Source organism: Papio anubis, chromosome 2, assembly GCF_008728515.1.
Source record: "Papio anubis isolate 15944 chromosome 2, Panubis1.0, whole genome shotgun sequence".
In the NCBI taxonomy this organism is placed as follows: Eukaryota; Metazoa; Chordata; class Mammalia; order Primates; family Cercopithecidae; genus Papio; species Papio anubis.
The window spans coordinates 75,727,032-75,750,576 of NC_044977.1; the positions used below are offsets into that span (position 1 = coordinate 75,727,032).

The 23,545-nt window shown below is 42.5% G+C and overlaps 1 protein-coding gene across 3 annotated transcripts in view; it reads left to right on the forward strand.

The window, feature by feature from the left end:
- Positions 1–23,545, forward strand: part of ADAMTS9 (ADAM metallopeptidase with thrombospondin type 1 motif 9) — a 174,601-nt gene that overhangs the window by 130,248 nt on the left and 20,808 nt on the right. For 2 of the 3 annotated variants that reach the window (XM_003894219.5, XM_003894220.5), the window contains 7 exons: positions 7,860–8,030; positions 11,989–12,183; positions 16,931–17,063; positions 17,281–17,375; positions 17,487–17,581; positions 17,673–17,806; positions 19,568–19,659. In XM_003894219.5, the coding sequence (XP_003894268.1) occupies positions 7,860–8,030; positions 11,989–12,183; positions 16,931–17,063; positions 17,281–17,375; positions 17,487–17,581; positions 17,673–17,806; positions 19,568–19,659 (915 nt within the window). Of the gene's footprint in view, positions 1–7,859; positions 8,031–11,988; positions 12,184–16,930; positions 17,064–17,280; positions 17,376–17,486; positions 17,582–17,672; positions 17,807–19,567; positions 19,660–20,791; positions 21,699–23,545 lie in introns of those variants that run through there. The other variant, XM_009200388.3, reaches the window with a different exon arrangement.

Here is a 23,545-nt window from a genome sequence, read left to right on the forward strand (position 1 = left end):
CTTGACCTGAGGTCAGAGAGTGTGCCACAGGGGCAGCCTCTCAGCCCACTGAATGGGATGTGTAGGAGCCCCCCATTACAGGATACCCCTTCTTTCTTAGCAGTCCTTGGTCACCACCTCAGAACTCTTGTTTGCTTGAGTGTGCACTTTGCCTTTTGCTTCCCCTTTTAATAGTCCCCTATGTGAACTACTAAAACCCACCAGTTTGTTGGCAAGGTGTATTTCCTGCTAGGTCTGTGGGATATGGCACCATCCTCTTTTTGAGAAATAATCCAGGCATCTGCCTAGAGAAGCACAGTTTCTGCACCCTCACCATGGCGTGGTCATCAGGGATGTTCTGTACAACCACACAGGTTGTACACTGCACAACTTTGAGGGGTGCCTTTTTTATCAGCTACAATGTGAGGAGCATCCCCTAGACTTGTATAGTACAATGGCCCTAATACTGATGATAATAAAAATAATAAAGCTTGTTGTTTACTAAGCTACAAACCAGGCACTATGTTGAGTATTTTCACATGAAGTACTTCTTTTAATCCCTTTCCATAACTCTCTGATGTAGAATTTATATTTTTATCCTCATTTAATAGGGGCAACTTGGGGCTTAGGTAGTATGGCTGGAATTGGAAGCCTAGAAGCTTGTCCTCTGACACCTACACGCTGAATCATTATCTTCACTAATCCCATGCCAACATATACCTAAAGTGAATTATTTTATTTTCCTCTCAGTGACTTGCCACGCCTCTTACTGGAGAGTTGCTATCCAAGTGTATTCCCTTTACTGGGTTATAATACCTACCCCTTCTAAAAAGGAGATTCTTGATCTAGTTGGCTATCAGACTTTAAGCCATGTCACCGGGTGAGTCTTGATGATGTTGGAGCCCCTCAGTGGACTTGCCCTGTTCATTGTGAGGCCCATTGGTTGTTCAGGGGCAAGGGGCATCAGGATGCCTTCTTGATACCATGAGAGTAGAGCCCAGACTTTCAGATATAGGGCAAAATAATTGGACAAGAGAAAAATGCGGTATCCACACATCCACATCTCATTTTGTTTACACCCTAGAAACAACATGTTGTAAGCAAAATTCTATTCAATGTGTGGCTCTGAAAAGTTGACTCTGAATTTCTAGACTTCACTTAGCTCATCTGCAAAATGGGAATTATATGGCAGACTTAGCTCAAGGGTCACAGTGAGGATTTGGTGAGATGACATGATTCGACATGGTGACTAGCACATTTTAAGTCTTCCCAAAGTAGACCTCTTTTTAGTACAGTGGCCTTCCGATGGAGGTTTCTGGTGATGACAGCAGTTTGGCTCAGCCTACACCTTATGATGTTGGGCTTCTAAATATCACCTGCCAGCTTCAGGTGAATAATTTGTCCTCACAGTGGTCAGTTTTAGCCACTTTAGAATTATAATGCTCATGAGGCTGTTTGGGAGAAAAAAGTTTAAAAAGACTTTTTAATTCTTTTGAGAATTATTATCACAAAGGATTAACTTGTTAGTAATATTACACTCTGACATATAAATTCACTTAGAGCAGCAGAGGTCCTTCTGATCAAATTTGAATTGTGATTGTATAGGGCTATACATCTGCAGCATTGAGGAATAGATCTCACAGGTCCTGCACATGTTCTTTCTCCCTTTTATCTGGAATACTCTCTTCCCTTGTGGTACCTCTTCATCATAAGACCACCTTGCTCTGACCTTCACCTCAGTCACCCTTTCTCATCCTTCAGGCCTCAACCTAGGTGTCACTTCCTCTCAGAAGCTTTGCCAACCACACCACCCCACTAAATCTGAGTCAGATACTCCTCCACTCAGCTCTCACAGCATCCTCAAATTACTGTATTCTGGCAGTTAGCACCCAGAATTTTCATTGCCTGTTTTCCTCATCTATGTTATCAGTTATTTAAGGTCAGGAAGCTTGTTCACCAGAATCTTCTGTATGGCACCTACAGCATCAAAGACACCTGTTGAATGAATGAATCTGCGAATGAATGGAGGAACAAAATAATGGATGGCTGGAAGGAAAGAAGAAAGGAAGGGAGGGAGAAAGGAAGGAGGGAAAGATGGAAGCAAAGAAGGAATGTGGAAGGGAGGGAGGGAGGGAGGGAGGAGGGAAAGAAGGAAGGAAGGAAGGAAGGAAGGAAGGAAGGAAGGAAGGGAGGAAGGGATAATAACATAGAACAGTGCCTGCTAATTGATGGACTTTCATCTTTCACTCTATAGAATAAAGGCATTTTAAAATGACTTTTAGAACATGAAGCAGGCTGGACACAGTGGCTCATGCCTGTAATCCCAGCACTTTGGGAGGCCAAGGAGGGAGGATCATTGAGCCCCGGAGTTTGAGACCAGTCTAGGCAACATAGTGAGACTCCATATCTACAAGAAAATAGAAAAAATTAGCCGAGTATGGTGGCATGGACCTGTAGTTCCAGCTACTTGCGAGGCTGAGGTGAGAGGATTGCTTAAGCTCAGAAGGTCAAGGCTGCAGTGAGCTGTGATCGGGCCACTGCACTACAGCCTGGGTGACAGAGCAAGACCTTGTCTCAAAAAAATTAAAAATTAAAAAAAAGCACAAACTCTGTTTTTCCTGTAAGAACAGCTGTTTTATTTTTTGTCACAATGCTACAGACAAGCTGTGGCTCAGATATGTCTGACCGTTGCAGAACTACTCACCTCATTGCTGTTTGGTGCAGTATGGGGACTTGGGCAACTCTGATACATACTTGGATTCTGAGGACTTTTAGTAAGATCAGCTGTAGAATGATTCCCAAGTTCATCTCATTAACACAGAAAAGTTAGAAATGAGCAGCAGGTCCTTGGTCAGTTGATTTCAAAGATTTTCCTGAAGTTAACAGTAGGGAATGGCCAGGTTTTGATGTGCGCACAGAGCCAGATACGAACTCTTTATTGCTGATTTTATTAATTTGTTGAACAAACATTTATCAATCACTTGTGAAGTTCCAGGTGTTAGGCATTAGGGATGCTCTAAAAATCTCAAACCACACATAATCTGCTCTGAAAACCCCAAAATGCTGTGGTCATTCTCCTCCCCACCTTCACCACCCGTGCCATTTCTCACTTCCAGCCACCATGCATGCTGAGCCCCTCCTGAGAATGTCCTCTTCCCCTCCTTGCCTGGTGAACTGATGTCCTCCGTCATTCCTCCTGCTCATCTGCTGCTACCTGGGCCCCACTTTGCAGCCTCATGGGAATTGCCCTGTTGTTTTTCCTCTTCTCTCCTTGGTGGCTTCTTACTCAGTTACACACTCTGTTACGAAACCCATATCTGCTTACACAACTGCACAAGGTAGCCCTAGGTGTTAAACCCCAAGGGTCACCAGGTAGCCAGCTGAGCTAACACCTGAGACCCCAAGCTGGGAATAGCCGCCACCCTGGGTGTTCTAACAGGGAAAGAGGCAGAGTAGGAAGCCATGGGGGCTGCCTCCCGGGCCCCAGCATAGACCTTGGCTCATTATAAAATCGTGATTGAACTACTGAATGACTTTAAAGTTACAAAGTGTCTCCATAGTGTTATTTCTGCCTCCTTCTCCCCACTCCACCCCCTAGCAAATATATACTATTTGGGAGCAAAAATGTCTAAATTCTATATACCTGACTTTAAAATGAGCTTTGAAGTAAGGACTGCTTTTTTTGTTGTTGCCATTTAAAGCAACGCTAGATAAACCGATTTTTCATTGCTGCTTCTCATAACATAAAAACCCAGGAACCCTGTGGTTCTGTGAGTTGCCATCCATACACTGTGCAACAATGGTAACCCGGCACTAGAGAATACAAGGTCTTTCATCCATGGAGAAAATCAACAACCTTAAAAGGTAGAGCCTGTGAATATCTAGTGGTTTTCTTCCCCCCATGGTTAGGGAATTGCACCAAAAGATATATTTGAAAGTGTAAAGCAACTTGATTATAATCTTTAAGCAAAGAAAATTTCTACCCGTTGCATTAAATGATCCTTTATAGACCATCACTCTGTGGCCAACCTACCTGGCTGAATAAAATACCACCTTCAGGGTTTACTTTAGGTCTTCCTCACCTGCAAATTTGGAAAAGTTCTTTTCCCCCTGTTAATTTCAGCACACTGAAAGGCAGATGTAGCTTGCAGAACAATGGGCGAGCTGCCCGATTTAGTCCAGCACTGTGATTATTTTCTTTCCGAATTATAGTGTGTAATGAAATGCAAGGAGGCTGGTGGCGTTGCTCATGCTAGCGATTTTTCTAAAAGTCATACTGAAATTAGAGAAAACCTTTGGAAATTAAAATGAGGCTAATTTAACTTTCCAACTGTTTTTCAGAACTTCTAGATCATATTCCAGGACAGGGAAAAGAGTCATAAATCCTAGAGGGTTGAGAGGGAAGCCATATTATAAAAAGTTGATAAAACCTGATAGCAAGGGCTGGATTTGTTTTCTGATTACCCAGCCCCCATACCCTAGTTAGGATTTAAGATTCCAGGAGAAAACCCTTGCCATGTGATTTTCAGATCTGCTGTTGACTAATTAGGAAACCCTGGGCAGGTCACTTATTAGTTTAATTTTTAATTTTTAATTTCGTAAAAGTTATATTCAAGGTAAATTTTTCCAGCTCCCTTTTTCACCATTGGCAAAATAGTTTTTATGGTAGTTAACCATTCTTTAAGACTGAGAGAGAAATGCTTAACAAGCATAAAGTATTTAGGAATCATTGTATTTCTGCTCTGAACTGTTACTTATTGACGCAGATTAAAGCTTTGTGGATTAGTGAAAACAAAAGAGGATACTGGAAGATTTAGTCCAGGTTTAGCTGTGCAATAATTAGGATCTTCTCAGAGTCACCTAAGTCCTAATTTTCTAAGGAATTACTTTTTCTATGGGTAGTTAAGTATTTGCATATATCTACACATCACGAATTAACTTTTTCTTCTTTTTTAACATTCAGTGGCCCTCTATCTCACTTTTTTAATGAAGAAAAAAATGTTATCACTTTGCAGTAGTTCCCAGTATACTCTAGGGGAATAGAAAAACCCCAAAACCACTGAGCTAGGGATGAGCTAGGGAACTGGGCTCAGCCGGCCTCCTGCACTAATTTGAAGTGATTCTGCTCCTCCATGTTCACCTCACAGTGGTTTCAAGTTATGTTTATGCTCCAGAAAAATGAGGAGTGACTCCATATTCTAGATATTGAGGTTTACTCCCAAGCAGCAGAAATTTTGAGTTAAGTTTGCAAGTGACAAGGGGCTACCAGGAAATGCCAGCATATCCCTTCTCCTTCCTAAAGGATCAGGATAGCTCACGAAAGACACAGGTCATACTATATGACCCAGCAATTGCATTCCCAAGTATATATACCCAAAAGAATGGAAAATAGGTGTTTAAATGTGTACATGAATGTTCATAGCGGCACTATTTACAATAGCCAAATGAGAAACAACCCATATATCATCAACTGAGGAATGGATAAACAAAATGTGGTATATTCATACAATAGAATATTATTCAGCCTTAAAAAGGGATGAAGTATTAATACATGCTGCAGTATGGAAGAACCCTGAAAACATTAAGGGAGAGAAGTCAGGGAGAGAAGAGGCCACATATTGGATGATTCCATATATGTGAAATACCCAGAATAGGCAAATCTACAGAGACAAAAAGCAGATTGGGGGTTGCTAGGGGCTGCAGGAAGGAAAGAATGGGGAGTGACTGCTTAATGGGCACAGGGCTTCCTTTTGCAGTGATGAAATATTCTGGAACTAGATGGGGTGATGGTTGCACCATATTGCAGATGTACTAAATGCCACTGAATTGTACACCTGTGATAGTTAAAATGGTGCATCTTATATTTTGTGTATTTTATCACCAAAAAACAAAAAAAAAAAAGGCATGGGGCATATCATAGAAGACATTTCTGAATGAAGCTGAGTTCCAAACACAAGTGCCTTTGAGGCAAGGCAGGTGCTAAAAGGAAAGGCTGCCCATTAGATGAAAAAGAGAGGTGGGGTCTGTGGTTCTCCGTAAAGATACTAAAATTAGACATTTAAAAAGACAGTGTGCTAGCTGGGCATGATGGCTCACGCCTGTAATCCCAGCACTTTGGGAGGCCAAGGCAGGAGGATCCCTTGAACCCAGGAGTTCAAGACCAACCTGGGCAACGTAGTGAGACTCATCCTACAAAATATTAAAAAATTAGCTGGGCATGGTGGCTCATGCCTGTAGTCTCAGCTACTTGGGACTAAAATGTGGGAGGATGGGTTGAGCCAGGGAAGTTGAGGCTATAGCAAACTGTGATCACACCACTGCACTCCAACCTGGACAACAGAGGGAGACTTTGTCCCAAAGAAAAAAAAAAGAAAAGAAAGAAAAGAAAAGACAACATTCTAACCACACAACAAAAATCACAGTTGTTAGATAAGCCCTTTGCCAACAAGATATTCAATCCCTGGCCTAAAAGAAACTGCAGCAGTCTTTGGTACAGTTTTCAGTTAGCTCACTGGGGCTTCCCAGTGTAGTCAAGAGTCTTGAAATGTTGGGGTGACACAGAAGCTTTAGATACAATAGGCCTTCAGTGACCTTTAGAACACAGGGCACTAAGGATAAACTTCAGGGGTAGGGTTTGCTGTTGGTTAAAGCAAAACAAATAAGAATCTGTGGATGCAATGGAGATTATCCTAGAATGAAACATACCACTTGCTCTGTAATCATCCCTTGACTTATGGGAATAAACATAGCTGTCCCATCTACCTCACAAAGAGATGTGTGACCTGGGGCAAGTAACTTAGGCTCTCAAAGTCCCATTTTCTTCATGTGGAAAATGGAATTACAGTAATTGTTAACTCTCGCTACCTATCTTCTTTGTTGTCTGCCTTTGCTACTAACATATAAGCTCCTCTCTGAAAACAGGGAATGTGCCATTTGTGTGCACTCTTGTTCACCCAGGAGCTGTCACAGGGCCTGACACCTAGTAGGAACTTAGTGAATATTTGCAGAATGATGTGGGATGAGAGCAGTTCCTCTGGAGAAGAAAAGGCACTTGGGGCCACAGGAAAGCCCTCTTCAAATAGCTGGAGGAGATTACTTGTGAGAGCTGAAACTTTCCTTTACGCTTCCCTGGAATAGAAAACCAGGACAAGGGCCTGGAACATACAAAGAGATTTGTTTGATTCCATGTTATGAAATGAGACGGCTACCTGGGCAGGTACTGATGTCCCTGACCCTGGAGGTATTTAGACACCATTTTGGTAAACATTTGGCCATAAGTGTTAAAGCAAGTCACTTGTGAGTAGGGGTTCCAGGTAAATAGAATTTAAGGTCCTTTCTAAACTGAGATTGACTCATTTATACTTTCGTTCCTTCCTTTAGACAGCCCGGTGGTGAATGCCAGGAACAGAGTTGTTAGGTAACTGGAGTAAAATGAAGAGTTCTCGGCCAGGCGCGGTGGCTCACGCTTGTAATCCCAGCACTTTGGGAGGCCGAGGCAGGCAGATCACGAGGTCAGGAGATTGAGACCATCCTGGCTAACACGGTGAAACCCCGTCTCTACTAAAAATACAAAAAAATTAGCCTGGCATGGTGGTGGGCACCTGTAGTCCCAGCTACTTGGGAGGATGAGGCAAGAGAATGGCGTGAACCCGGGAGGCAGAGCTTGCAGTGAGCCGAGATCGCGACACTGCACTCCAGCCTGGGTGACAGAGCGAGACTTCATCTCAAAAAAAAAAAAAAAAAAAAGAGGAGTTCTCTGGCAATCCCTGCCCTCAGGGCTCTTATGATCTTAAAGGCTATACAGACAGGTAAACACATAATTACAGTCATAGGATATAAAGAACTATGGTTTATTCTTCCCTTTTGTTTGTCTTTAACAGTGCACCAAAACCTGCGGCGAAGGCTCCAGGTACCGCAAGGTGGTGTGTGTGGATGACAGCAAAAATGAGGTGCATGGTGCACGCTGTGACGTGAGCAAGCGGCCGGCGGACCACGAAAGCTGTAGTTTGCAACCCTGCGAGTATGTCTGGATCACAGGAGAATGGTCAGAGGTACCGTCCTGGGGACTGTAACTGTGGTCGGCTCAGCCATGGCCTAAGAGCAGCAGAGGGATGAGTGCAGGAATGTGGGAGACTTGAGGCTACCTGCCCGATCTGCCACTGTGAACTGTGTGTTTTCTGACAAGTCCTCAGCCTTCCCAAACTGGAATTCCTTGTATGCAAAGTGGGAGAGATGTATGAGATGGTCTCTGAGTCCCTTCAGGTCACATTCTGTGATTTACCTTGATGTCCTATTGGCATAAAGAAGAAATTATTGCAGGGGCTGCAAACTCATAGGATGCTTTGAGGTGCCTGAAGACAGTTAAGTATAAGAAAATATTGTAGTGCCAGGGATACAAAAGGGAGAGGTGGTGACTGTGACAAACTAGCATATGCTGTGTGAAGGAAGCAGAATCTCTTTCACTCCAGCTGTGGCCATGCAGAAATGTGGTCTAGCGTTACCAGACCTGATTTCTCAAAAGAGGCTAAAAATCTGGACTAGTATGTGAGATTTCCTAACTTGAAAATGGGGGCTCAAATTTTTGGTTTTAAAATGTTGTAAGGGGCAAACAAACCCTTTCATGAACCAGATGTGTTTTGCCTGTTTAACAAACAGCTTCAGAGGAACAAAATAATTTTCTATAATATCCAAAGTATCTCAAGTACCATTTTTTTCATATATCCTCCTGCACACAATGCTTATCTAGATCCTTTTTATTGGTAATAAACTAATAGTAATTATAGCATGATTATATTATTTTCAAACATCATAATATGTTCATGTCTATATGAGAGATCTATAGCGTTCAAACCAGTTGTCATTTGCACAAAAGTATTTAGAGCTTTGAAAGGGAGGCATCTGGACTCACAGTAAAGGTACTGAAAATTGTTAGGTAATATGATTGCTGCCACTGGGTCTCTTCAAAGTTTGACAGGGCAGCAATTTCACATGTTAATGAGATGAATATTTGCATTTAGATGATGTATGTGTTGGGTGTTGAATTGCTTCCTGCACTAAAGCTGATCCCCAAGTCTTTTCTAATTATCTCTTCCTATCCTTTATTCCTGTGAATTTTGTCCTTCGAGGGGGCATTTGGCAGTGTCTGGAGACAGTTTGGTTGTGACAACTGGGGAAAGGGGACCCTACTGGCCAGGGTTGGAAGGTGAAGGCCAGGGATAGGGCTAAACATCCGATAGTGCACAGCGCAGCCCTCACAACACAGAATTATCTGGCCCAAATGTCAGTGGTGCTGAGGCTGGGAAACCCTGCTTGACCCCAACCTTGCATCTTCTTGGTATGCCCTGAATAGTACCGTATGCCCTTAGAGAGTGAAGAGGAGACATGGTTCTGATCTTTAGGAAATTGATTTGCTCTTGGCCAGCCAGGAACATGTGGAATCCAAATGAGTGTTCAGAATAGTTCTTGACATTGGGTTTGAGGCATAGGTTCCAACCCATCCAGATCCCAACGCAGGGGGATCTCACCTTTCACCTGGCCAAGACTGACCTCTTAATCTTATCTCCTGTGTAGTACTTTTGTTACGCTGAAAGAGTTTTGATCTCTTTCTAAGACTTGAGTCAAATTACTCCTATAGCTTTAATATAACCGTAACCCCCAAAAGATGAGACAGGGAGAAGATTGAAAACAAAAAAGGAAGCCTTCCACATTTCTGTAAATTCGCAGGTGTATCATGAATTGAAAAGTCTGAAAATTTATGGGCAACAACTAGAGGGCTGGAAACAGTATTTAGTACAGATACAAGGACCATAGGGAAAGAAGCCTGCAACGAGGGGAGAGGGGCCGAAAGGGACTGGCACCAGCTTTCTCTCTAGAAAAGAAGACATACCTTCTCTCTGGGACCTCTATTACCTGGAGGCCTCTTTGTATGTTTTTCTCTGAGCTCTGCTCCACCTGAATTGGAGGAGGCCCGAGCTAGACTCGCAAAGAAGAGCTCTGTCAGTCCTGATTGACACATGCATTTTCTAGTGGGGACTGAAGTGTACAGCTCATGCAGGGAGCTCACACTCTTACTGTTTTGCTTTGCTGTTATTTTCAATTTAGAAAAGTAATACATGCTCATGTGGAACCAAGCACATACATCAAGGCATGCAGAGTCTACAGTATGAGCTTCTGTCTGAAATGGTTTGAGGAAACCAGCAGCAGTCAACATTTTCACAATGCTGATATCAGCTGGCTGAGAGCATCTCTTCTTGCCAGCTTCTTTACAGAGATGTGGAGGCCTCTACATTTAGCCTGACCATATTTGGGGCTCAATTTCATCAGCAAATGCCTGTCACCCACTGGGCTCCCCCTCCACGTAGATAGCTAGGGGACTGCTTTTGCTCCTGGTTTGTAGGGGTCAAGAGTCTCATTCCTTGCCTCTCTCAAACACACAACTTTGTTTAAGTTAGTATGGACTGATGTCAATGCATGCAAGCACTGGGTTAGACACTAAGATTACCCACAGCTTGGACAGAGTTTGTTAGCCATCTGCATGAAACACCCCGGGCTGGCCTTACACTTTCCTGGCCTGGTGTCAACTTGGCCTTCAAACATTTGAACAGCAGCAGCCAAAGAAGGAAGAAATGTACACAGAGCATTTCTATGTCTCGAGCCAACTGGAAGGGAAGGCCCAGGGATGCTCTGCATGCCTCTAGCCGGACTTGTTCTCTCCTGCCTCTGGGATTTCTTCAAGGAGAGCCTTTTCCCTGGAAAAGTTGCAGGAGAAGAAAGCCATGTGACTAAAAGCAGGAGGAGACATTAGGGCAGAGCAGACACTGTGGCTTCTAACTGCCCTTGAGAATTGATGAAAGCTGTGGTCCCTTACCCCAGAAAAAGCATAATACACCACATGTAGTATACTGTTTTGGGGTGTTTATCCCACCCTCAGCCAAGAACCTTAAGTCTAGAGAATACTGGCATTCTACCCCAAGTTTATGAAGCACGTTTACAAAAGATGACCAGTTATTTGATGCCATTGTCTAAAAATATCATCAAATATCATCAAAACTAAATTAATTGTAACTTAGTTTTATTTTTTAAATACAAAACAATAAAAAAAAATTTAACTAAGGAGGTTGAATGTTGGGACACTATAACAATGTGTATTTCTTCTCCATTTCTGTATTGATTGAGTATGTTTAAATGCCATCGAGTTAGGATAGAAGAGTACAGATGAGGGCATGATATAGAGCAAGAGGTAGAAAAGCAGAAAGGTAACATGCCAGTCAACATCTATAGCCTAGCCGGGTGTGGTGGCGTGCACCTGTAATCCCAACTACTTGGGAGGCTGAGGCATGAGAATCACTTGAACCTGGCAGGCAGAGGTTGCAGTGAGCAGAGATCATATCACTGCACTCCAGCCTGGACAACAGAGTGAGATGCAATCTCAAAAAAAAAAAAAAAAAAAAAAAATCTATAGCCAAGGAGAGAGAGGGGAGAAGGAAATTAAATGGAGAGCAGGTAGGAAAGCAAACAGCACCAAGGAGGGAAGGAAAACAGTCCCAGAGTCCCCTTTGGCTCAGTGCTTGGATTTCACACTCAAAATGCCAACTCACGGGTCAGCTGCTGTCTCCTCTTCCCTCCCAATTTGGTGGTCATCATAGATTTAGAAAAGAGCAGTTTGCCAACCTGTGCAGTTGGGCTGAAGATGCAAACCAAATGAATGACAGCTGGAGCACCTCCCCCTCCTCCTCCCCTCAAAACCTCCAGAAGGGGCTTGAGGGATCCCCACCTGCAGTGGAGGCTGAGAAGATGCCAGTGGAAGCACCAGATCCCCGAGGCACCCTGTAGGGTTGCCTGTCTCCTGTGTGCTCAGGGCCTGCCGCTTGAAATGAATAAATAAGCTAATGAAGTGGGAGCTTTCTGCAGCATAGTCACACGGTCAGCGCTCGGTGTGGAGGTCAGGGGCCTATTGTGGGCTGCCCCAGGAACTGCTCGAACCTCTCCTCTCAACCCCTGTCTTTGCAGTGCTCAGTGACCTGTGGAAAAGGCTACAAACAAAGGCTTGTCTCATGCAGCGAGATTTACACCGGGAAGGAGAATTATGAATACAGCTACCAAACCACTGTCAACTGCCCGGGCACGCAGCCCCCCAGTGTTCACCCCTGTTACCTGAGGGAGTGCCCTGTCTCGGCCACCTGGAGAGTTGGCAACTGGGGAAGTGTAAGTAGAAGACTGAGCGCTCAAATCTGAAAACCCTTGGATCTCAACCCCGTATTAAATATGTCCTGCCTAACCCACTCTCCTTAGTAACTCTACTTCCGGGAGAGACTCTGGAGTTAGCAACTTGAAATGGGCTGACAGGGATCAAAGGGACTTCTTTCTGTTTACCAAGGTGGCTTGGTGCTTAGAACATGGGCTCTGAAGCCAGACAGTCTGGATCTGAACCCTGGTTCTGCCACTTCCCAGGTGAACAACCTTGGGCAAGTTGCAAAACTTTTGTGTCTCAGTTTTCTCATCTGCAAAACTGGTAGTTGTGAAGATGAAATGAGTTTACACAGGTTGAGCATCCCTAGTCCAGAAATCCAAAATGCTGGAAAATCCAAACGTGTTTTAGTGCCAATATGACACTGTAATGAAATGCTCCTTGGAGCATCTTGAGTTTCAGATGTTCAGATTAGGGATATCCAACTAGTAATACTGCAAATATTCCAAAATCTGAAAAAAAAAAAAAAAATCTGAAATGCAAAATACTTCTGGTCCCCAGCACTTCCAATAGACCTGTATATATAAAGCATTTAGGTTATAATGGCAAATATTTTGTGTATATTTTACAGCAAATTTTTTTTAAAAAAAAGCACTTAAAATCTGATACTGATAAGAGTTACGGAAGGAGTAGTTACTGTTGCTTATGTTGTTAAGAAGTCTGTATGTTCTAGTGCTTCTGTGTAAGAAATACTTCATTGCATTGGGGTACAACAAGGCAGAATATTTTAAATTGGGACTGCCCTGGAAGACTGTCACAGCCCCCCTGGCTCTGCACCAGGCAGCTCTTAGTCTGGAAAACTGGTCAGGCAGCCAGGCACGATAGCTCACGCCTGTAATCCCAGCACTTCGAGAGGCCGAGGTGGGCGGACCATGAGATCAGCAGATCGAGACCAGCCTGGCCATCATGGTGAAATCCTGTCTCTACTTAAAATACAAAATTTTTAAAATTATTATTATACTTTAAGTTCTAGGGTACATGTGTACAGCGTGCAGGTTTGTTACATATGTATACATGTGCCATGTTGGTGTGCTACACCCATTAACTCATCATTTACATTAGGTATATCTCCTAATGCTATCCCTCCCACCTCCCCCCAGCCCACGATAGGCCCCAGTGTGTGATGTTCCCCACTCTGTATCCAAGTGTTCTCATTGTTCAGTTCCCACCTATGAGTGAGAACATTTGATGTTTGGTTTTCTGTCCTTGCGATAGTTTGCTCAGAATGATGGTTTCTAGCTTCATCCATGTCCCTACAAAGGACATGAACTCATCCTTTTTTATGGCTACATAGTATTCCATGGTGTAAATGTGCCACATTTTCTTAATCTGGTCTATCATTGATGGACATTTGAGTTGGTTCCAAGTCTTTGCTATTGTGAATGGTGCCGCAATAAACATACGTGTGCATGTGTCTTTATAGCAGCGTGATTTATAATCCTTTGAGTATATACCCAGTAATGGAATGGCTGGGTCAAATGGTATTTCTAGTTCTAGATCCTTGAGGAATCACCACACAGTCTTCCACAATGGTTGAACTAGTTTATAGTCCCACCAACAGTGTAAAACTGTTCCTATTTCTCCACATTCTCTCCAGCACCTGTTGTTTCCTGACTTCTTAGTGATCGCCATTCTAGCTGGTGTGAGATGGTATCTCATTGTGGTTTTGATTTTGCATTTCTCTGATGGCTCGTGATGATGAGCATTTTTTCATGTGTCTGTTGGCTGCATAAATGTCTTCTTTTGAGAAGTGTCTGTTCCTATCCTTCACCAACTTTTGGGGTTGTTTATTTCTTGTGAATTTGTTTGAGTTCTTTGTAGATTCTGGATATTAGCCCTTTGTCAGATGGGTAGATTGAAAAAATTTTCTCCCATTCTGTAGGTTGCCTGTTCACTCTGATGGTAGTTTCTTTTGCTGTGCAGAAGCTCTTTAGTTTAATTAGATCCCATTTGTCAATTTTGACTTTTGTTGCCATTGCTTTTGGTGTTTTAGTCATGAAGTCCTTGCCCATGCCTATGTCCTGAATGGTATTGCCTAGGTTTTCTTCTAGGGTTTTTATGGTTTTAGGTTTGACATTTAAGTCTTTAATCCATCTTGAATTAATTTTTGTATAAGGTGTAAGGAAGGGATCCAGTTTCAGCTTTCTACATATGGCTAGCCAGTTTTCCCAGCACCATTTATTAAATAGGGACTCCTTCCCCATTGCTTGTTTTTGTCAGGTTTGTCAAAGATCAGATGGGTGTAGATGTGTAGTATTATTTCTGAGGGCTCTGTTCTGTTCCATTGCTCTATATCTCTGTTTTGGTACCAGTACCATGCTGTTTTGGTTACTGTAGGCTTGTAGTACAGTTTGAAGTCAGGTAGCGTGATGCCTCCAGCTTTATTCTTTTTGCTTAGGATTGTCTTGGCAATGCGGGCTCTTTTTTGGTTCCATGTGAACTTTAAAGTAGTTTTTTCCAATTCTGTCAAGAAAGTCATTGGTAGCTTGATGGGGATGGCATTGAATCTAAAAATTGCCTTGAGCAGTATGGCCATTTTCACGATATTGATTCTTCCTATTCATGAGCATGGAATGTTCTTCCGTTTGTTTGTGTCCTCTTTTATTTCATTGAGCAGTGGTTTGTAGTTATCCTTGAAGAGGTCCTTTACATCCCTTGTAAGTTGGATTCCTAGGTATTTTATTCTCTTTGAAGCAATTGTGAATGGGAGTTCACTCATGATTTGGCTCTCTGTTTGTCTGTTATTGGTATATAGGAATGCTTGTGATTTTTGCACATTGATTTTGTATCCTGAGATTTCACTGAAGTTGCTTATCAGCTTAAAGAGATTTTAGGGTGAGACATACAATCATGTCATCTGCAAACCGGGACAATTTGACTTCCTCTTTTCCTAATTGAATACCCTTTATTTCTTTCTCCTGCCTGATTGTCCTGGCCAGAACTTCCAACACTATGTTGAATAGGAGTGGTAAGAGAGGGCATCCCAGTCTTATGCCAGTTTTCAAAGGGAATGCCTCCAGTTTTTGCTCATTCAGTATGATATTGGCTGTGGGTTTGTCATAAATAGCTCTTACTGAGATATGTCCCATCAATACCTAGTTTATTGAGAGTTTTTAGCATGAAGGACTGTTGAATTTTGTTGAAGGCCTTTTCTGCATGTATTGAGATAATCATGTGGTTTTTGTCTTTGGCTGTGTTTATCTGATGGATTATGTTTATTGATTTGTGTATGTTGAACCAGCCTTGCATCCCAGGGATGAAGCCAACTTGATCGTGGTGGATACGCTTTTTGATGTGCTGCTGGATTCGGTTTGCCAGTATTTTATTGAGGATTTTCGCATCGAGGTTCATCAGGGATATTGGTCTAAAATTATCTTTTTTTGTTGTGTCTCTGCCAGGCTTTGATATCAGGATGATGCTGGCCTCATAAAATGAGTTAGGGTGGATTCCCTCTTTCTCCATTGATTGGAATAGTTTCAGAAGGAATGGTCCCAGCTCCTCTTTGTACCTATGGTACAATTCAGCCATGAATCCATCTGGTCCTGGACTTTTTTTGTTTGGTAGGCTATTAATTGTCTCAATTTCAGAGCCTGTTATTGGTGTATTAAGTGATTTAGCTTCTTCCTGGTTCTTGGGAGGGTGTATGTGTCCAGGAATTTATCCATTTCTTCTAGATTTTCTAGTTTATTTGCATAGAGGTGTTTACAGTATTCTCTGATGGTAGTTTGTATTTCTTTGGGATCGGTGGTGATATCCCCTATATCATTTTTTTATTGCGCCTATTTGATTCTTCTCTCTTTTTTTTATTAGTCTTGCTAGCAGTCTATCAATTTTGTTGATCTTTTTAAAATATCACCTCCTGGATTCATTGATTTTTTAAAGGGTTTTTTTGTGTCTCTATCTCCTTCGGTTCTGCTCTGATCTTAGTTATTTCTTGCCTTCTGCTAGCTTTTGAATGTGTTTGCTATTACTTCTCTAGTTCTTTTAATTGTGATGTTAGGGTGTCAATTTTAGATCTTTCCTGCTTTCTCTCCTGGGCATTTAGTGCTATAAATTTCCCTCTTCACACTGCTTTAATAAAATACAAAAAGTAGCTGGGCGAGATGGTGCACACCTGTAGTCCCAGCTACTAGGGAGGCTGAGACAGGAGAATCGCTTGAACCTGGGAGGTGGAGGTTGCAGTGAGCCGAGATCATGCCATTGCACTCTGACCTGGACAAGAAGAACAAAACTCCATATCAAAAAACAAAAAAAGAAAAAGAAAGAATTGAAAAGTGATCAGGCAAAAGTGTATGATGAGTTGGAAGCAGTTAGGGTATGACCTTGAACAAATTCCTTAATATTTGAGCCCCAATCTCACCTGTAAAAATAAGATAATGGTAATACTATCTCATAGGGGTACAGTGAAGCTTAAATGAAAAAATTATGTGTGTGTGTGTGTGTAAAATTACACAAATTTTATACATACGTATAAGTGTTTTATACATATATATGTTTTTATAAATACATGAATATGAATCTGTAATGCTTAGCACAGAGACTGGCCCATAGTGCTCAATAAATGTCAGCTTTTTGTATTCAGTGGCACAGAGTCTGAAGTGACACCCTGTACAGGACGACATCAGGGCTCTGAGCTCCACACCACCGGAAGCCTATGCCTCCCACATTCCATAGCCACACCGCTGACTCCCGTTTGTCTTACAGTGCTCAGTGTCTTGTGGTGTTGGAGTGATGCAGAGATCTGTGCAATGTTTAACCAATGAGGACCAACCCAGCCACTTATGCCACACTGATTTGAAGCCAGAAGAACGAAAAACCTGCCGCAATATCTATAACTGTAAGTTGGCCAACTGAAATTATCTTTCTTTAGCATGAAGAACAGGATTATCATTTTTCATTTGATTGCCTGCCCTTTTTAGAAATATGAATTTTTTCTTAAAGAAATCATTCCCTTTGCTAAAAAGTTTTAGTGTGAACAATGTCATTCATTCTATAGGCAGATAATTCACATCTCGGAGCATCACACCCTATTTTTTGTGGTTTGTGTTTTCTAGGTGAGTTACCCCAGAATTGCAAGGAAGTAAAAAGACTCAAAGGTGCCAGTGAAGATGGTGAATATTTCCTGATGATTAGAGGAAAGCTTCTGAAGGTGAATGTCAGATACCAGTCATTATTTCAAGAATATTTTTAGAGTAAGTGAACACTGCTCTCATTACCTCATTTCTGAGCCTCTCTTCCTGGGTTATTTATGGTCTTTCAGATATTCTGTGCGGGGATGCACTCTGACCACCCCAAAGAGTACGTGACACTGGTGCATGGAGACTCAGAGAATTTCTCCGAGGTTTATGGACACAGGTAGGAGAGCCAGGCTCAGAAGATCCCAGAGGCCTGGAGATCCCTAGAAATGCTTTCCCATCCTTACCAGAACATTCTCTGTATAATTTAGGTTACACAACCCAACGGAATGTCCCTATAACGGGAGCCGGCGTGATGATTGCCAATGTCGGAAGGATTACACGGCGGCTGGGTTTTCCAGTTTTCAGAAAATCAGAATAGACCTGACCAGCATGCAGATAATAAGTAAGTTGGTGAGGTGTCCTGTGGGAACGTGTGCGTTCTTCTTTCCATTCAGACAGCAAGCATTTCTTGCATATTGGCTAGCAGGGAGGTGCTGAGGGTATGGAGAGGAAGAACACTGGAGGCTTACAGTGCAGCGAGGACAGTCCTGCAGGCAGAGTTTTGTCTTTTTTGTTCACTGCTGTATCCCCAGTGCCTGGAAAGTGGTTCGCACAAGGCAGGTGCTCTCTCCAATTCGTGATGAATGAATTGAATGAATGAAGTAGATGAAAGCACATGAAAGAAGCACCATTGAAATGTGGGAGGTCAGGGCAGCATTCCAGAAAATATGATATTGAAATGGAGACCCTAAGGTCAAGTTAAGGTTAGCCAGGCACAGAGGTCAGTGTGGGGGAGGCAGAGGTGGTAGCAGAAGTATTCAAGGTAGAATAAACAGCAGATACAAAACCCCAAAGCTAAGAAATTCATGGGCAACATTCACCCCCCACCCCAGCTTTCACCAGCACAGGGTACATGCTTACACGGACATAAAACTAATTTTATTCAGTTGTCAATTTGCAGAAGAAAAGTGGAACACAGAATTACCTTTTCTAAACTAGCCTGTGTGGGGGCTGATTTCATACTCTCGCCAACACTGCATCTCTGTTGGGGACATTAATCATAGAAGTGGTTAAGGACAGCTAAAATACCTCAACATGTTCCCTTGCATAAAGGAAAAACAGAAATAATGAATAATTAATTTTTCCTTATTAACATTATACCCATAACATTGCATTGCTTTTCTCTTGAGATAGATTAAACGTGATTTGGACGAAGATACTTTAAATTTCCTTCAGCTAGACTAATGAGGGCTAAAGGCAGAGGGTCTGCAGTTTCTCCACTTAGGAAGAGACCCCAGCTAAGACCCAAGGGTTCTACATGCTGAAGCAGGCAAGGGCCGCTTTCCTTTCACAATGGAGCACTGGGATTTCCCTCTCACCAAAGTGTGGTGAACTGTAGAAAGATTAAGACCATTCCCGAAAGACAAGGCGGAAAGATGGAAACTGCCTCTGGCCTCCAGTCTCTCTGGCAGATAGCTTTTGCAGGATTCTCAGGTTAACTCCTCCCTTTTCATGTGCAGAGCTCATCTCAGGAGCTATAATAGGGGTTAACAACACGCACTTTGGGTTGGCCTTGTATTTATTGACTCTTTAAAAAATAAAAAATTACAAGCTAGCCCCAAACTGGAGAAACTGCCATTAATAATTTCAGGATGGGGGTTCTAATTGCTCCACATTTTGGCAATAATAGTGCCTAGGCCACAGGAGGACAGAGGAAACCTCAGGGAATCACTCCTAAGTAGCTGGAAATGCTTTCTTTCTGGCATATTTCCCCCTGGCCTGAAGCCCGTGACGCAGGATAACAGGAGGTTCTCAACCAGCCAATTACGCTACATTTAAGTGAGGTGATTCACATATTTATTTATGTAGGAATCAATTCCAAAGTCGTTTGAAACCCCCTTTTTGGCTTCCATACTGTGGGAAGACAGACCTTCGGGGCTGATGAAGCCCGGGGAATGAAGCTCCCAGAACCACAAATATAATGAGGAAAAAGCTAGTGAGCATCTGGATCCATTTGCCCACTAATAGTTCACATTGCTTCTTTCTCTCCCATTGCCTCTTATTCTTCTTCTTCCCTTCTGTCTCCTTGTTAATGTCCCATTCCTTCCTTGCCTTTCTCCCACTCTTAACTTCCCCTGCCTTTAACCCCTTCTCCACCCCACAGCCACTGACTTACAGTTTGCAAGGACAAGCGAAGGACATCCCGTCCCTTTTGCCACAGCCGGGGATTGCTACAGCGCTGCCAAGTGCCCACAGGTATGTCCTTGGTGACTTCCCCCTTGCGAGGGATTTACTTCCCACTTTCCCGGGGACACCCTCAGTTGCATCTGTTCCTGGGAATGTGATTAGAACAGTTGCTCTGGAGGGCAGTTTGGCCACATGTATCAAGACCCTCACAAATGCTCTGGAGTCTAATCTCGTAATTCAGCTCCTGAAAGTGGGCCCTAAGGAAATGATCATAGCTACATGCCTAACTTCTGCATTCAACAAAACATGTCAGCTTAGAAACAAATTAGATGTTGGGTAGCAAGGGCTTGGTTAAACAAATTATTGTGGTTAATAAAATGAATATTGTACAGTCAGCAGAGTGCTAGTAAATGTTTAATGACTGACTCTTCCAAAAAAAAAAAAAAAAAAAGGTCCTGCTTTGTAACATTTGTCAGTTGCCATGGTATAAATATTCTCCCCATAATTGATTTCATCAACATTATGTCATCAACATTATGTCACTAAATGGAGGGCTAGGAAGAAGGCAGACAGTTGACTCTCGAAAGTCAGTTCAAGCGAGTGCCAACACACCACCGTCAGCCTTCATGAATCTGAATATTGCATGATATAGAAAAACACTTTACACGGATTAGACAGAAAACACAAGATGCAAAACAGTACATGCAGTATGATCCTATCTGTATTTTCTTTTAATGTATAAACAGAGAAAAAGTTTGGAAGAACTTTTTCAAAATATTAATTGGGTATATTGGTAAGTTTTTGGGTTTTTTTATGATTAACTTTGCTGGATTTCCTAAATTTTTCAAAATAAGCATGAAACCAATTTTTTTTTTAAATAAATAAAGGTTGGACCTGGAGATCTCAGAATTTTCAAGACTTATCTGGGTTTCCTTTGGTTCCTGAACAGTACTCAGAAGTGGCTCTAGAATAGTCTTAGCAACAAATCAGCTGACCTTTCTTGAGTGCTCACTTTGTGCCAGGCACCATCCTTTTTACTGGAGACCCATAAACATTCATCCCTTGAGAAATTTAAAGCCTATTAGAGAGGATGACAGGTTAACGAAGACCCATGAGATAATAATATATTCTAGAAGTCCTCCAGGACCAAGGTTTGGGGCTCTGCGGATGTCATTGACTCAACCTGTTACCCCTACTTCAGTTCTACAGAGTTTGCAGTGTTCAGACAAGAAGTACAAATTCATCATCTTCTGCTGGATGACTTTTCAGCAGAGCCACTCAGCAGCAATCTTTCTGCCCATTCTGTGGTTCTACACTTTCTTGCCTGAGAAAGGCGTGGCAAGTTTTAGCTTGTCTTTTGAAACATGCTGTCATAATCAGCTCCGGCTTATTTTGCAAAGCAGGCATTGGTCTTTGCAAAGCCGGCATTTGGTCTGCCCTTGGAAGGCGGGACAAACCATGAATTCAGTGATTCTGGACAGGAGAACTTGGCCACAGTTTTCTCTTCGGTTTGAAGGAGGTCTGCACAAATCTGTTGTTAAACTCTGTCAAGAGTTTTTCACTTTGCCTGTGCACCTTCAAAAGTCTGAAGATTGGGACTCCGTGATGCACTCAGAATCCCAAGCCCTGTCTCCATAGGATGGATTTACCCCCAACTACAGAGAATGTCCGAAGACAAACACATCTGAACATTCTTTTAACGAAGTGTTTTTTCAGCCTCATGCTTTAGAAGAATGTTGCTAAACATTTTAGAGAAGGGAGAGGAAGCTCTCAGGGGAGAAAGAAAATAAACAAAGGACATAATGGTGAAAAGACTTTCTTCCATTACCCAGGAATCGAAAACTTTTGAAGTGCGGTGTTTTTTAGGGCAATTGATGGCTTCAAAAACCCCATTGGTATCTGTTGCATTTTAGTGGCTAATATATTGACCCTGTCCTGCTTTCTTCAAATGTCTCAGGATTTTCTCGTTTCTCTATGCACATCCTTTGGGAAGCTTAAGTAAATGAAAAGTAATTTGCATTCATTTATTTTAATAATTCACAGACAAATGAACTGATTGATTTGCTAAATCCTGACAATGAAGCAATTCCTAAATGGGAAAACCCAAAGCTTGTGAGAGGCTAATTTGTTTTTTCCCAGCTCATTCTTCAAACCATATTGGGTACTTTAAGAATTCAATTCCTTAAACATGTATATTTAACACCAGCTATACTGATGCAAGATGTGAGTTTTTCCAATCAGTTTTCCAGGAAAAGGTTTGTAGAAAGCACGATTGTGGAGGCTGCTTCAGAGTGGATGCTTCAGCCTTTGACCTAGTGATTGCCCAGAAATTGAAGCAGAATGATGTTGTGTTTGAGAATTTGTTTCTTCTACCTCATTGACCACTATTGCTTTGTGGATGTATTTATTAATAAGAGTGGGTTCCCCGATAGCCCTCATCTTGAAACATAACCAGAATTTTTTTATCCTGACAGTAGATGTGACACTGTTATTATTGATGGTATTAATAGCTAGCATTTATTATGCATCTATGCTTTAGTCACTGTACTCAGTATTGTCTACTCCATGTAGCATTTAAATCACCAGAGTATTCTATGAAAATGCCTCCTTTCTAAAGAGGAAGAGGGTAAGGAGTAGAAATTGGGAGGATTTGCCCAAACCTACACAGCTGCTGCTCTGTAGAGTCTGGATTTGATCCTAAGTGTGTCTGAATTCCTATCCATGATAGTAGATGTGTCTTTTGATTCTGTTTTCAGGCAACATTTCTGCAACATTTGCTCTTGTACAACAGAAAACAGGATTATCCTTTGGTCTAAGCACATCTTTTGCAAACCTTTAGGGACCATCTAGTAAACGTACAACTCTTAATCACTCTTCTTTAGAATAGGCAACAGAAGGTAGTGTTTACAACTCATGTGCCCTTTAGACCTTGAAGATAAGACTCTTAAGGGCAAAGATGTTCCAGAGCAGAGGCAGAAAGAACATTAGGTCTTCCCTGGTGGAACTCAACTTTCAGAGTGCTAACAATCAGCTAGGACATTTGCTGAAATGCAGATCCCTAAACTGGAAAGGGCAGAAGGAAAATGAGGACGATGATCTCCTGTTGCATCTGGGTTCCTCAACCCCTCTGGGAAGACAAACCTAGTAGACGTATATATTGAGCATGTTCAGACACTGGACACCCAGGTCGGCTGGGGGCATTGTCCAGAAAGAAGCTGGATCAGCAACCTGGACCTCCCGAAAACTTCAGTGCCAAAGCAGATCAAGTCTCCTTTCTCTTGCAGTACAGGTGGGACAGGCAGTCTGAGTGGAAAGCAGAATTGAAGGAGAAAAGAGGGACATTCTTGGCACTAGGATGGCCTAGGTACTTTGAATTATGTGGACCCACTCCTGGGGACAGAAATTGTAGTAAGATAAGAAAATTTGGGGGAAGGGGGTGGCAGGCCTAGTGGCTCAGGCCTGTAATCCCAGCACATTGGGAGGCTGAGGGAGGTGGATCACTTGAGGTCAAGACCAGCCTGGCCAACATGGTGAAACTCCATCTTTACCAAAGAAAAACTTAGCTAGGCCTGGTGGTGCACACCTATAGTCCCAGCTACTGGGAAGGCTGAGGTATGAGAATCACTTGAACCCGGGAGGCAGAGGTTGCAGTGAGCCAAAATCACACCACTGCACTCCAGCCTGGGTGACAGTGAGACCCTGTCTCAAATAAACTAAAAGAAAACAAACAAAATGGCCAATTGAATAATGCAACATACAAAACCCAGTGTCTGAGGAGGCTTCAGTGCAGCTACAAGTAGGAACACCTGAGCACGGCCTCCATGCCACCACACAAGAACCACGAACCTCTGTAGCATATTGTCATAAAAATTTTGACACAGAGCCATACTCTGTTGCCCATGCTGGAGTGCATTTGCATAATCTTGGCTCACTGCAACCTCCACCTCTCAGTCTC